Source organism: Alexandromys fortis, unplaced genomic scaffold (genome assembly GCF_014885135.2).
Source record: "Alexandromys fortis isolate MF-2015 unplaced genomic scaffold, M_Fortis_MF-2015_v1.1 scaffold_3, whole genome shotgun sequence".
Taxonomy (NCBI): domain Eukaryota; kingdom Metazoa; phylum Chordata; class Mammalia; order Rodentia; family Cricetidae; genus Alexandromys; species Alexandromys fortis.
The window spans coordinates 2,682,192-2,697,125 of NW_026067909.1; the positions used below are offsets into that span (position 1 = coordinate 2,682,192).

Below are 14,934 nucleotides of genomic sequence, written 5' to 3' on the forward strand. Positions count from 1 at the left end.
GGAAGCAACCAAACACATCCACAGGGGTGCCGCTGAAATTGCCGGATGAACAATTGCGGGGACACTGGTTGGGAGTGGATGGAGGCATTTCCTAAAGTGAACACAGAGCAAAACCATCTCATCTCTTCCTCACAACTGGTCAGCAAGCTAGATCGGACTAACCAAAGAACAGAAACCACTGTGTGTGAAAACTCCACTTAAGTTGCACAAGAACAAAAGAAAAATAGCATGCCATTTCTCAAGGTATCTGCTTCCTACAGATTCAGGCTAATATAGGGACAGTCTTTCCTTTTAAATGCGAAGGTGTCTGGGGCCACTCACCATGTGCAGCTGGACAGTCGTCCCACCCCGCTTCATTTCACATCTCCTACTAGCTGTTACTCTAGAGCTTTCTATTCTTCTGTTCTCTCTCTCAGCAGAGAGAGACATTTATTACTGGCCACTGTTGTGTTCAAATCACCTAGCTGGGTCCTAGCAGGTGCCATGTGGATACTGATTGGAGGAAGAACACAAGACCTGGATGATACTCCCTGACCTGGAAGGCCAGAGAGAACGTCTCCCCCAGAGGAGGAAGGCCCTCGTGTTTCTCCACGTGCCTGACAATCTTCACACATATGCCTTGCTCTCAGATCATGTAAAAACACAGATTTTTCTCCATTAACGATATATTACTCTTTGAGGCAATCTTATTAAGACCAAGAACAGTCTTTGCCGGGTGGTGGTGGCACATGCCTTTAATCCCAGTACTTGAGAGGCAGAGTTTGAGGCCAGCCTGGTCTACAGAGCAAGTTCCAGGATAGGCTCCAAAGCTACACAAAGAAACCCCGCCTCATAAAACCAAAAATAATAATAAAAAAGACTAAGGCCAGAAAAATCAGCACAGAGGACATTGTTCAGTTATGGAAAACCAAACCGAACCAGAAATGAAAGTCTTGTAGAGGGACAGGAGACTTCCCAAATGGGTCTGTGATGCCCATAGGTGGGGATATAGGCTTGACCCCTGATGCAGACTAGGAAGCCCTTGGAGGAGCCAGTATGCTGTGTAGACAGATGTGGCTCTAGGCACCCACAGAAAGTACATGCAGCCGGTACTGCGCCTTTAGTAGAGGAAGACAGTACCTCTCACCTGATAAGCTGGGCGTTGTCGTGAGATTTGCGAGGTAGAAGCTTTATCTTCCTCCAGTCCAGAAATTCGTGGAGACTGGTGAATGGGTCCTGGCTGATAGAGCATTTGTCGATGTCGTTCCACACTTCCACCCCTACCAGCACGATCCGGATGTTCAGGGGTCTGTAAAACTAGGAAAATGGGCATCCTTGGAGGACCACATCATCAGAAACTCAGAAAGGAGACTGGAGCCAATTTCACTGAAGTTCATTTCTGTTAGCCAGGAAGACCCCTCTCTGAGCACCTCTGTTACCATGGCAGCAATAGTCTTAGTGCCCAATGCACAGTGAAACGTTAATGGGACTCCCTAACACTGACCACTTTGATGCTGAAGTCATCGGTCATTCCTCCTATCTGCCCAGATGTGCATGGGAGGGAGGGTGCCTTTCAAGGGACTTGCTCCGACTTAAATGTGGGTGTGTGTTAGCATTGAATATGCTGGCAGTTAATATCTACTGCAAGGAAGAAGCAAGGACCCGATGAGGATCATTCAGTCAAGGATAAGAGTTGTTCTCACTTTGAATACAGTGTTCGGCCTATGAGGTACTGAGGATGAATCCGAATTTCTCAGCCAAGACTCAACTTTGGCTGATACCTTCGCAGTCTGACACCTACCATGTTAGGAAGTTTGGTGCCTTTCGGAAACACAGAAGCATAGACAAAACCTTCTTCAGTAACTTTATGAGCACATCTTTCTCACCACACCAAGGAGTTATCTCAGCGCTGGTGAGAAGGGAAGATCTGCCATGTAGAGTTCTTCTCATGGGAGCGTGAGGAAGCTTCGAGCCGACTCATAGTGAGTCTTCTCCCCCATCCCTATGTGTAAGCAATAATGACTGTACCAAAGCCCCCAGTCCATAGGAGAGCAGGGGGAGGCAACTCTTCTATTTACCAAAGGACGGCTTGTCTCCTCTAGAAGGGCTGTGTGAGTGGCTACATCAGTCCACCCGAGGGTTGATGCCAAGGTTCTTCTAGGCCCATAGTTCAGGACACAAAGCAACTGTAGAGCTAACAACTGCTATTGGTCGCATTTATAGTCAAGATGAGGAGGCTGGGAGGAGCTCTGTAAAAATCACCCATGTGACAGCACACGGACAGGGAGGCGACTCTGTGGTCACAGCTAAGGAAGCAAAGACACGAGTCCCCTTGGTGCCTATTAATCTTTTGATGCCAGTGACACACAAGTCCACACACAACAAGAAAGTCCCCACCTTCCAAGGCCCTGAATACACAGGGAGAAAGGCTTTGGAGCCAACTCCAGAGGGAAGCAGATCCTCAAAGTATCTAGAAACATCTGACCAGCAAGAAACAGGAATCCCAGCAGCTCTGCGGCTGAGAGCTAAGCATCCTTTCAACGTGGTGAGCCGAAGGGTAAGGAGCGCTCTGATGTTGAGCCTCTGACCCGGGATTCTCAACCCCACATGAGGCAGCTCATCCTTTCCCTCACTGGTCCCCAGAGTCACATGGTGAGCACCGGGTCAACAGCAGAAACTGCAGAATTCAGCTGGGGCACAAATTATGTCATAGTAAGTTACACGGACTGCAGTGGTCCAAGTTGGGGTTACATAGATAACAAAGACCATACGGAATCAGTACATTAATGAGACAATTACATAAGCAAAATGTTGTCCAATGGTATGGTTTTAATCAAGCCGCATGTGATTTGTGCCTGTATGCAAACTTCCAGCCCAGAAAAGACAGTTCCGTGATTATTCTGAATGATGTCTGCTCATACCAGGGGCACCCCTCAAGATGACATTCCAAACTGTGTCACATACAAAGGTCACAGTAATCAGAAAACACATATTCAGTGTTGATGTCTATGCCAGTTTCTAAGCGATTTCCTTAGGGCCAGATGTCCTGCATGGTCTTCAGGGTTACCCTCTGAGAGATGGACACTGAATGCCTCCCAGAAGCGCTGGGTGGAAGCAGGAACAAGGTCTGCCCAGCCTAACCTACCATCTCTCTCAGTGCTAAGTCAGCAGCATACCAAGCAGGGAGGCTTTCATACCAATGGGGAGGTTGCATTTCTCTGTGAGACCCTCCCGAACCACACCCTAGCCCAGATTTCAGACTTAGTGGAATGTCATCTCTTCTCTGAAGTTGGTACTGCCGGTTAGATTCCATGTGTGCTATGCCTACCACAAGCCATTATTCACTGTCCCTCCCCTACCTCCTCGGAATGTTCTTCTTGGTTTGCCCACAGGCCATCTGGGTTCTTGTCAGTGAAGTGTAATGGGCATAGGTACAGCCCTGGCTTGATGCCAAGGTGCTTCCTAAGCCCAGGTTTACTCCATAAAGGGATCCTATGCTAGGAATTGTCATTGCCCCCATTTTAGAGTCAAGACACCGAGGCTTGGAGGGGCCAGGTAAATTATTCAAGATCATGACTGTGTGGTTTGAGTGGCACACAGACAGACTGACTCTGATGTCAGGATCTGGACAATTTATACTGCCACCCACATGTGAATACCTTGACTGCAGACTTCGAGAAAAGCTCATGGGCCTATGTAGGACAAAGAGAGCTTGGCATCTGTCTGCCTGGCTCAGAGATCCCAGAACGTATGTAGACATAGTCAGAGGCACAGATGAATGATTCTCCTGTTTACACAACAGCTAAAAATGTTTGCTACCAGTAATTGCCGTGGGCAAGAGCATGGCACAAGCGGAGAAAACAAAGATTAGGATGGCCTCGCCCTGCCTCCGCTGTTCAGAGTCACCACAGGCTGTAGGCACTGCACATGCTACCATGAATCCAGTTAACTGATCTGGTATCCCGCTGAGCAATAGCATCAACAGGAAGTCCAGGGAATGCTTTGCTGGACAGGCCAAAGCTTTCCTGAAGGAGTGGATAAGAAATGAGGGAGGTAGAACTCCCTAGGGTACCAAGAGAGCTTGCCTTCTTCAGGCAACTGGCTTAGGAGGAGGAGAAGAGGGTGGTCACAGGAATGAAGAAGACTGAAGAAATCCAGAGTCCCTCAGAGGATGGCTACTGAGGCTTGGAGCTGAAGTCACAGCTTAAGAAGGTTGGGTTGGACTGATGGTTGATGGCTTCAAGATGTAAAACCTTCAGTCCCCGGATGCTCTCCTTGCTACTCCTGCTGCAGAGTAACCAGGACCCAGGAACAATGCTTCATAGTTTTTTTTTTTTTCTAGACGCATAGCCATCAGACACACACATTCTGTTCCTGTCGTCTGGGATTTTTCTGACCCTTTTTAGAACCTCACCTTTGTCTCTGAGTCACTTCTCCTTCTGGGGTTTTCTCTTTCTCCAAGCCAACACAGCTAAATAGTTATTAACTTAGAATGCCCAACCGAGCCAAGATGTCAGCAAATGAGGTAGTAGCCACTGGGACAGTCAATGAGTTTTGGGCTGAGATTCTCCCACGAGCATAGTTACAAAACTGAAACTGGGAAGTCTGATGTCGCCTAGAGCCATTGGCCAACAGCTGTGGCGGCTACAGAGTTGCCCAAGGAGCTTGAGTTTTCTCTCCAGGGTCTCTAGGAGCTGTTGAGAGGTGGGCAGGAATACCAGGGCTAAACATATCTGTGTTCTCAGTGAATTGGCTCTGCCGTTCCTCTGTCCAGCCTGGCACGCTTGACTGAGCCCACCAGGGCTTCTAGACGCATACTGTTAATGGCCAGCACAGGCCATTAACAAACCCCCAATTGCTCGTTTTCAGTTTTGTGAACTGAAGCAAGATAGAATCTAAACTAATATGTAAAGAGAGATAAAGGCAGAGGACCAGATGTACTTAAAATGGGGTTTCAGCCATTTCTAGTCAGATGTTAATGTAAGCCATCATTTCCTTTGACTTCTGAGGCCCCGGATGAACTCTCTCACTCCTTAGGGGGGCAGGAGGACTTTCAGAGGAGAGAGGGTTAGAGTGATGGCTTGGTCTCTGAACTATCTAAACCTTTCACTTTCTGTCTCCTGGTTTAAGGAGAACTCTGTACAGATCTGTGCCAAGCTCTGCCTCAGACCAGATTAGGAAGGCTGAGATTTAGGAAGCAGTATTTGAAAGAGTAGTCCCATGAACAAACCAAATTCTAACGCCCCAGCCCAACTGTGATCCTGCATTTCTTTTTTGGACAGATCTCAGGTAGCTGGTGCTAGGCTCCAACTTGCTGTGTAGATGAGGGTGCCCTTGGACTCCTGATCTCCTGCTTCTGCCTCCCAAGGACTAGAATCATAGGCCAGCTTCACCACCCCCAGTTTATGCGGTGCCAGGGATGGGACTTTGCTTCACACATGGACAGTGAGAACTTGGCTTTAATTTGTGTGCTCTGCTTGACATATTCCCCAGGATCCACACTTCGCCCTCCTTTCCCAAAGGACTGGCCCCCTAACCGGGATTCTCTTTCATCTCTTGACTTTCGGATACACAGTGACGTGTGAGGAGTTACTGCTGAAACATTTTTTTTAAAGAGCTTTTTTTTTTTAAACTTATTTATTTATTTATTATGTATACAATATTCTTTCTGCGTGTATGCCTGAAGGCCAGAAGAGGGCACCAGACCTCATTACAGATGGTTGTGAGCCACCATGTGGTTGCTGGGAATTGAACTCAGGACCTTTGGAAGAGCAGGCAACGCTCTTAACCGCTGAGCCATCTCTCCAGCCCCCTGCTGAAACATTTTAAAGCCATGTGTTGCTCCAGAGGTCAGTCAGCCTCAAGGGTCTGATAAAGAGAGGTCTGTAGAAAGAACCGGGGCCTTGAGCCATCCAAATCCCAATTTATCAGCTCCCACCCTAGCTGTGTGTGCCGTGTTTACTCACGAACACAATCATGCATGTACACATGGGCATGACCATGCATGACCATGCATGTGTGCATGTACAAACACATGCATACATCTGCATGTTCCCATGCTCTGTAACCACAAGGAGCCACTCACTGTCTTATAAGGGTCAGGAACAGGCCAAGCCCTTCCCTACTTAGTGTACCCATTCAACCCACTCTCTACCTTGCAAGATCACTGTCCCGACTGCAATGACCCTTGTCCCTATCCCCCATGGAAGTGAGTAGCTCTCATCTGTAACTCCAGAGACCTCTGCACACAGCATCATGGCAGGGCTGTCACTTGGGTGCAAGATGAAGGGATTTTATATGTCTACCCGCTATGGGTTGGCTGTGACAGCAAACAGAGGGATTACTTCTGACAGATGCACAGAACTCAGGACCCTGTGGACTGCAAGAAGTTGGAGGAGGAAGAAGAATTTATGCAAAGACTTTTGCCTTCCTCTTTCTGGAAAGGTTGAAAATTCAAACTGAACAGAACAGGACTGCTGGAAATAAAAGAGGCAACAAGGAGCCCCTTCCAAATGGCTGTGTGCAGAGGGTGGCTATGTCGGAGAAGCCTGGCTGTGAGAGGCTCGGCTTCATCCAGGCCCGCCTCTCCACTAGGCCGTCATAGGCAGATGTGTGACTACTGAGATGCTCAGCTGTGTCTCCACTTCAGCCTTCTCCCCACTGGTGGCATCTACAATGTAGCCCTGTACCAGGTAAATCCCTGGATTGGGACCTTGGAGCTGCCAGCCACACAGAATGTGAAACTCTCTAGAGGACACTGGAAAACACTCATCTCTACCAGCAAAGAAGAAGTCAGAGAATCTTTGGGAGGCCCCACCCCCAGTACTGATGTGTAAGCCACTGAGAGAAGCCCTGTTCTGGATGAGAGCCATCAACCCCTAACGGTCCAGATGCTGTCCTGCAGGAGTGCCACCGGAAGAAAGGTGCGGTAGTCAGGCAGAACCCCCATTTCCTGGCCAGCAGGTGGTAGAAGGAACCAGATTCCCAGGGCCTCTGTCCTCAGAAATTGTCTTGTGAAGATGGAGTCCCCCTTGTTCTCAATGAGGGATTTCCGACAGCAGTTGTTCCAAGAGGAAGCGGTCTCTAAAATGATTCCCATTAATCATTGAGATGTGATTGGATCCTGAAGACTCTGACCTAATCAAATGATTCCTGCCTGGCGGGAGTGATACTAGGGCGCTGTCACTGGGAGGTAGGACCTAGTTGAAGGACAGGGGTGCATCCTGAAAAGATACACTTGGGGGCCTCTCCTTGCCCCTCTCTGCTCCCTGACCACCATGAGCTGAGAAACCCTGTTCCACCACACCCTCTCTGCCATGATGGCCCAGAGCCTTGGAGTCAGCAGACCTCAGCCTGAAACCCCCAAAGCCGCAGGGCAAAATAAACGTTCCCTCCTCCACTGTTTTTCTTGCAGCTATCTGTCACACCGATGAAGAATAAAATGGTGACTGAGCTGGACATCGGCTTCTGGGTTCTGATGGTGGAGCCTGCAGGGTCCACCCTCTTATCTACATTGGTTCATCGTGACCTTCACACTGAAGAACCCAGAAGAGGCCCAGCTACCAAATCCTCAAGGGCTCAGTGCACCCACTCTTGTGGGATTTTATCTGATGTATTGTTCAGAATTCTCGTGGGCTAGAACCTTTCCTGACAAGACTAGCTCCTAGAGGAAACTGACTCCCCAAGGCATCCATAGTCCCAGACCAGCTAGGGCTGGAGTCTCCTAAAAGTTGCCCAGGTCCTGGAAAGCACCTGCTTGGAGGACCGGACACTCAGACATCAGCACAGGATGCAGAGATAGATTCTGGTCTCTGCTCAATTAGAGGAAGATCACTTAATTCTCCCAACCTCGTTTCCAAACATTGACACAATTTGAGGACTTTAATTACTTGTTAAGGGACTTACCTTGTCAACGTGATTAGCGATTTCTATTAACCGCTGCTTGACTTTCTCCAGATCTTTTCCTTGCCTCTGAAACTTAACAAATTGAAATGCCAGCATTAATAACGATAAGAATATCAGTCAGGGGGTCGGAGAGTTGGCTCAGCAGTAAAGAGCACTGGCTGCTCTTCAGAGGACCAGGGTTCAATTCCCAGCACCCATATGGGAGCTCACAATTGTCTGTAGCTCCAGTTCCAGGGGATCTGGCACCCTCACACAGACATGCAGGCAAAACACCAATGCAGTAAAATAAAAATAAATCATAGAGTATACTTATATATATGCATACACACACACACACACACACACACACACACACACACACACACACACCAATCAGTATTCCTCTTCCCAAATCCTGAGATGTGAAATGTGAGGTCCTAGGCTTTGGTGACACCCTGTACTCTGGCAGGGATGGGGGTCTCCACATTTACAGTGTAGGAGCTCACATCACGCCAGACAGTTTCCCAGCTGGGGAGTCCCTGTAATTCCTACAATGCGTGTGTATGCATGTGCTCAAGCCAAAGACTTCATGCGCTAACTTTTGCAGCTCCTCCAGCCTCATAAATGATGGAGGCGGGGGCATGTTTTGGCAAAGAGAAAATGGACAACGGGAAGGCTGTCCAAGGCCACTTTTCACATCATCAGCTGGATTTTAACTTCCTGAGAAATTTCCTTTAGATTTGTTTTTAAACATTAAATATGAGAAGCAAGAAAAGCTCATAACAACATGTCCAAGACGGAGAATGGAAAAAAAGTTAACAAATTCCCCATTCTCTCCTCTAAGCTGACCTTCCAGAATGGGATGCGATTTCTGAGAAATTGTCAAGCTGGTTTCATTGATGTATGGTGAATGAGTTTAGGAGAAAAATGCCACCAATTTATACTACGTTAATGGGATGGTAAGAAACCATAGGGAAGATAATCTGAGGAAAATTGATTCAAAATGAAATGGAAGAAAAAAAAATCAACGGTACAAAGCATCTCACAAGAAGGAAGGAGTTCTCTACCACATCTGTACAGCATTCATTCATTCATTCATTCATTCATTCATTCATTCATTCATTCATTCAGGTTAAGGTACATCTAACTTTTCCCCAAAATGTCAGAGTGTAATTGAAAGTCACCTATAACTCTCCCTAGATATTTCCCCTTTGTTAGCAAGCTTAGCCACAGAGAAACACTGCATTTTTGGGGGGTATACTTTGCAATTATTTTATTACACTAGATACATGTTAAATAGTTTGCGCTTTTTAAATAGTTTTAAATAGTTTGGAAAAGTGCAATTTTGATGCTCGTCCCCATGGTTTTTAAGAACACACTGACCATGGAGGGAAAGTGAGTCCTAACTGGCTAAGTGCCTCCTCATGCTTCTTTTTGAAATCAATTGTGCTGAGAAGTTTCACAGGCCCTTACCTCTCGGTTGTCTGCCACAATCACCAGCTCCACGTACTTGGTCATTTTAAGGGTCTCTCTTTTAGGCTGCCGAAAGAAAGCGAGCATTTAGTTTGCCTTAATACTTCCCTGGGGCTTCCAGCACATCGCTCATGTCTCCCAGACAATAAAAATAAAAACAGACAAGACAACAACGATATTTGGAGGACAGAGTCTTCCTCCCATGGGCTTTGTGGCTGTGTACCATCATCCAGAAACTGACTCCCAGCCCCAGTGATCTCTTTGTGAAGCCACAACTGGGGTGATCCGGTTTCCTCTTTCATGTGGGAAATCCTAAAAAGGAGTTTAACATTCTCGCTGAATCATTGATTGTGGGTTCAAAAGAAGTCAAGATCGTTTTTAAGCAAAACGAACACCTAACCAACTCCAAAGAACATTCTAGAACCAGAGCCAGCCAAAGGCGTGTTGTTGCAGACTCCACAAGGATATGAAATTTGCTGAAGACACACCGGAGTCCAGCTTGTCACTGTTTCTTGTACTTTGATGGCCCAGGTACATCTGCGCCACAATCTTAGGAGAGTGGTGGAGAATACACTTTGTAGAGAAATCTGCGATCTCCCTGGGAAAATGCCGAGTTCTTTCTGGGGAGTGGATGCTTGTGGCCAATCATTTAAACATCTAGTCTGAAGCAGGGGAAGCCTGAGAGGCAAAGGGGAGGTAAATCGAGACCAAACTCAAAGGTTTTTGCAGCAGAGAGAGAAAGAAGAAGCAGTATTTTTAAGACTGTGACATGTGAGGGTTAGGACTGGCAAGCGTGGAATGGCTGAGAAGAATATGGAAGCTGTCAGGGTGCAGGAGAGGGACACTCAGCGGTAGAGATACACGCATCCAAACAAGATGACCTCTGAGGCAGGTTACATTTTAATCGAGCTTCCTCCGAAAACATTTTCACTCTTCTGTAAATTACTGGGAGGATCCCAAAGGCATTTTTTTAGGGGAAATAAACCAGTTCGTGGAGGGTGGTCTCCAAAATCAAACATTGAAAACAAAAAAGCAAAGCCTTCTGCTTCTGCAGTAACACACGGTTGGGGGAAGAGAAGGGTTGATCTCGTGTCTGGTCCTCCCAACCAAAATTGCTGGTTTATGACTTAAGTCTCATACAGGGCTTGAGCTGAACACTCAATGTTACAACCGCTTGTCCAGACAAAAGCAAAAGGGATGCAGGCATGCTTTGAATCAGGTTTCCAGTCACATAATCCGGAGGGAAACATCTTTCATAAAACAAATCTCCACCAGGCCGGAATCTTCCTAACAGATTTTTACAAGAAAAATGTTTGTATTATCGTGGTGTTCCCGCTTGCTGCCCAGCTGTGCTGATTCATGGATTTAGGTGTCCCTGAAGAAATCTGGAAACCTCATGGAGGAAGGAAAATAAAGTACCATGGAAGGTATGATTTCTCACGCTTTTACGGCGCTGCAAGGAGAAACTGTCAGGCATGGTAACTGTATGTACAGGCAGGTTTCATGGTCCTGAGCTGGGAGCTCAGGCCAGCCCCCCCCCCCCGCCCCCCACCGTGGGCTCAAAATGAGACACTTCTGGAAACGAGAGCCCCTTAAGCTTTTTCCGCCAAAGAAATCGAAATCTCCTCACCCTTTCTCTTCCCCCCTCCCCATGATGTATACATGTATGTGCATGTGTGCTCTTGAAGGGGTACGTGTGTGCATGCACATCCATGTATACGCATGCAGGTGGAGGTCGGAGGTTGCCGACAAGTGTCTTCCTCTAACTCTCTCTACCTTGATTTTCTGGGACGTGATCTCCCAGTGAACTGGGAGTTTCAGTTAGGTCGGTCTGCCAGGGAGTCCCTGGGACCCAGCAGCCCCCACTCCTCTGCCAGTGCTAGGGTGGCAGGTGCTTGCTTGTTGCACCTGGCTCTGTAACATGGGTGCTGGGGGAGCTGAACAGAACAGAATGCACTTCGCTGATTGAGCCATCTCTTCAGCTCCCAGGAATCAATCTCTCCTCTCCTCTCCTCTCCTCTCCTCTCCTCTCCTCTCCTCTCCTCTCCTCTCCTCTCCTCTCCTCTCCTCTCCTCTCCTCTCCTCTCCTCTCCCCCCTACAATACCCAGTTCAACCATGAACAAATTCAGCTAATTATGCAGACAAAAACAAGGTTGTAGAAATAGAGAAATAAATTAATTTCTCATGAAAAACCCATCGGAAAAGGGCTGGTTGCTTGGGCTTTTGCACTTTTCAGACTGCAGAGGATGGCCAACTGGCCTTGGACCATCATTTAGAAAACACACAATCCCAGATAATGAAAACAAACACACGAACACAATTTTCCTGTCTCTGCAGTTTTCAGAGGAATCCACATTTTCTCATGAATTCAGAGAATTGCATGCTCAGAGAGAAGTCTAACCACATCGTAATGAAAAGCCACAGGGGAGGGGCCGACTCCCTGAAGGAGAGGCTTAAATTACCTCCATGTGATCTCTACCTATCTAGGCTGTCCAGTTTTAAAAATATATATTTTAAATTTGTGATATGGGCAGCAGCATTGGAAAGTGCTTGTGTGACTGGATTTTCATTCTGCAGGATTGTGAGCAAAAGCTTGTTCCCAGGCAGGAACCCGAGTCTCTGAGTTTCAGCTCCAAGGTGGGGACTGGGCTAGAGACAAGGTACCCAAGAGGAACTAGTTCCGAGACCTCTGAAAGTACCCTCTGAAGAGTCTGCTGTAATGCCTGGCACGGAGAGCTTAATTCAGTCTAAGAAAGCAAGGGAAGACCAGGGTACCCATGTGTTTCCACAGCAATCCTGTCTTCTGATGGCCAGACCATCGGCAGACATTTGCTTATCTCCCAGTGTCTTCTGGGAGCTTGCTGTGTGTTACATGGCGGGTTAGGTACTGGAGATATAGGGATGGAGAAGACCAAGGCCACTCACTGCCTTCCTGAAGCAATTTGTTTCTCTGCTATTGGGATGCATGGTTTGAGTTTCTTCTTAGCAGATTTAGCCTTTGTCTCTCTCACAAAACTTACTAAGGTGGCTACTAAAATCCTTTGCTATTCTTTTTGTTTGCTTGCTTTGAGATGTGGTCTCGTGGAGCCTAGCTGGCCTCTAACTTACTATGGACCTGAGGGCGACCTTGTACTCCTGATCTCCCTGCCTCCATGTCTAGAGTGCTAGGACCACAAGCACGCACCACCATATCCAGCTCATCTGATGCCAGGGTTAGCCCTTAAAGCCACATGTGTGGGCAGCGGGCACCTTGCAAACAGAGCTACCTCTCAAGCTTTCTGTTTCTATTTGTGCAAGCATAGCAACGGGGAGGGAAGGAGTCCAGGCAGGTGGGCCCAGTACCAAGATACGTTAGGCTGGACTTAAAAATTCCCAGAGAGAAACCCACGACACCTCTGCCTTCCAGAAGCAAATGGGGCTCTCACTATAATCTAACATAGAGCCTTGTAAAAGTGACTAACAGCTCAGCTTTATATGATAGCCAGCGTGACTGCCTAGATCAGACGGATTCCTGGTGCTCCCTGCAGAAAAATGCAACCATCTGCAGAGAAACCGAGATAGTTAACATTGGGGGGGGCAGGTTGGGAAGATGCTGGAGAAGAGCAACGGTGCTTGGTGCACTGCATAAACAAGATTAATTAGCTGCAGTTATATTGATTTTTTTAAAGTATAGAATAAAAGGCAGCATAGTGAGGCAAGGGATGGGCATACAACGTGAATCTCTGCTCTGCCCATTCACCACAGCGCCCTCCAAAATGATCTTCTAGGTGCCTGCAACTCACAAGTATTCTGCTTATTGGAAAATTATTATTTTTTTGTACTGTCTTTATTATCTGCTCACAGTTTAGGGTAAGTTCTTGTGGGAGACCATCTCAGGAAATGTCCGAGCAAGAGTGAGAGCCGGAGTGAACAACCCTGGCATCCATACCTTCCCCTTCCATTTAAAGGTTCACTTATGTTCCCAAATTAGCAGGCTTTCTCATTTCTCTCCATGTCAATGGGACGGGAGATGATGGTGCCAATCATGGTTCCAGGGAGCTGTGTATGCTCAGAGAATTAAAATACGGTCAGCAAGCACAGAGCAAGTTTGTACTTCTAAATGGAAGGGGAGCACATGTGAGCATCATTTAAACTGTCAAGTTATAAATCATGCAATGTGGCTAACAGGCATTCAACCAGGTACTCAAAGCCAAGAGCCTGGAAAACAAAATGCAAATGTTCTACTTGTTTATGATGGGTGAGGCTTGGCTCAGTCACATCCTAGCTGGGGTCTGGACTCAAAAGCAGGCATGTTTGAAGAGTGAAATAAACACGAGAGGGACTAGAGAGGCTGTCTCTGATGCCAGCTCTTGAGTCTGTCACTCAAGAGAGGTGGGGCAGGGGGAATGCAAGAGGGACCCTTCCAGAGCTGAGATGCTATTGCTGCTGCTAGGGATATTTCTCTCTCTCTCTCTCTCTCTCTCTCTCTCTCTCTCTCTCTCTCTCTCTCTCTCTCTCTCTCTCTCTCTCTCTCTCTCTCTCTCGTTTTTGGTTTTTCGAGACAGGGTTTCTCTGTGGTTTTGGAGCCTGTCCTGGTCTCTCTCTTTTTTTAATCTATTCCCTCTTTTAAGAATTCCAAGTTGTCTCACCAAATCTACCGACAACAGTGGAGTGTAAGGCTGCCTGTCACCANTCTCTCTTCCTCCCTCCCTCTTTCTCTTTCTCCCTTCTCCTCTCCTGTCCTCTCCTCTCCCTTCTTCTCCCTTCCTCCCCGCTCTCTTCTCCCTCCCCCTCTCTCTGTCTCTCCTCTGTCTGTCTACCCCCAATACTCCCTTTCATGTGCATGTTTGTGTGCGTGTGTAGGTTCATGTGCTCATATATTCAGGTATGTGGAGGACAGAAGGAAGCTTCAAGTATTCTTCCTCAGGACATCATTCATAGGTTTGTTGCTATTGGTTGGTTAGTTTTGTTTTTGTTTGTTTTGCTTTGATTGAGACAGAAATGTTCACTGAACTTGCCAAGAAGTCTAGACTGGCTGGCCAGGGAGCCCCAGAGATCCTCCTGTCTCCACCTTCCCAGAGCTGGGATTACAAAATAGCATCAGCATGTCTGGCTTTTAAAAAATGTATTAGTATAAGTTCTGGGGCTCACACTCAGGTATACGTGCATACACATTGCTGACTGAGCTATTTTCCTGGCCTCATTTTGTTATTTTGAAATAGGATGCCCTGAACTGGCTATGTATTGAGAATGCCCTTGAACTCTTCATCCCTACCTCCAACCCTCCAGTGCTAGGATTTCAGGGGTGCACCACCACCCCTGCAATTTTTGGGTAGTTTTAAGATCATGGAATCCAGATAGACTTCCATCCTCATTCCTTAAGCATCAATGCCAAGGTGAACAACAGCAAGTAAACAGAATTCTTTCTGTGAGGAGGCAGAAAAACTAATGTTTCGGGCATTTTACATGGGCCAGTTTGGGCATCATTAAAGGGGAAAGGGGGTTAGATCTCATGACAGAGAATCTGGCTGGACTGGGCAAAGTCCAGAACTGGGTGGCTGAGAACAGTTTAAACAGAGTCTGGCCAGGTATAAAGAGAATGCTAGGGACGGGCAAAT

The 14,934-nt window shown here is 47.3% G+C and overlaps 1 protein-coding gene across 1 annotated transcript in view; it reads right to left on the reverse strand.

The window, feature by feature from the left end:
* The window catches only part of Adam12 (ADAM metallopeptidase domain 12), a 312,949-nt gene that overhangs the window by 78,264 nt on the left and 219,751 nt on the right, over positions 1-14,934 (reverse strand). Inside the window, exons 7-9 of the mRNA XM_050137344.1 lie at positions 9,337-9,402; positions 7,885-7,956; positions 1,127-1,296 (exon numbers count right to left, since the gene is read on the reverse strand). Coding sequence (XP_049993301.1) covers positions 1,127-1,296; positions 7,885-7,956; positions 9,337-9,402 — 308 coding nt within the window. The remainder of the gene's footprint in view (positions 1-1,126; positions 1,297-7,884; positions 7,957-9,336; positions 9,403-14,934) is intronic.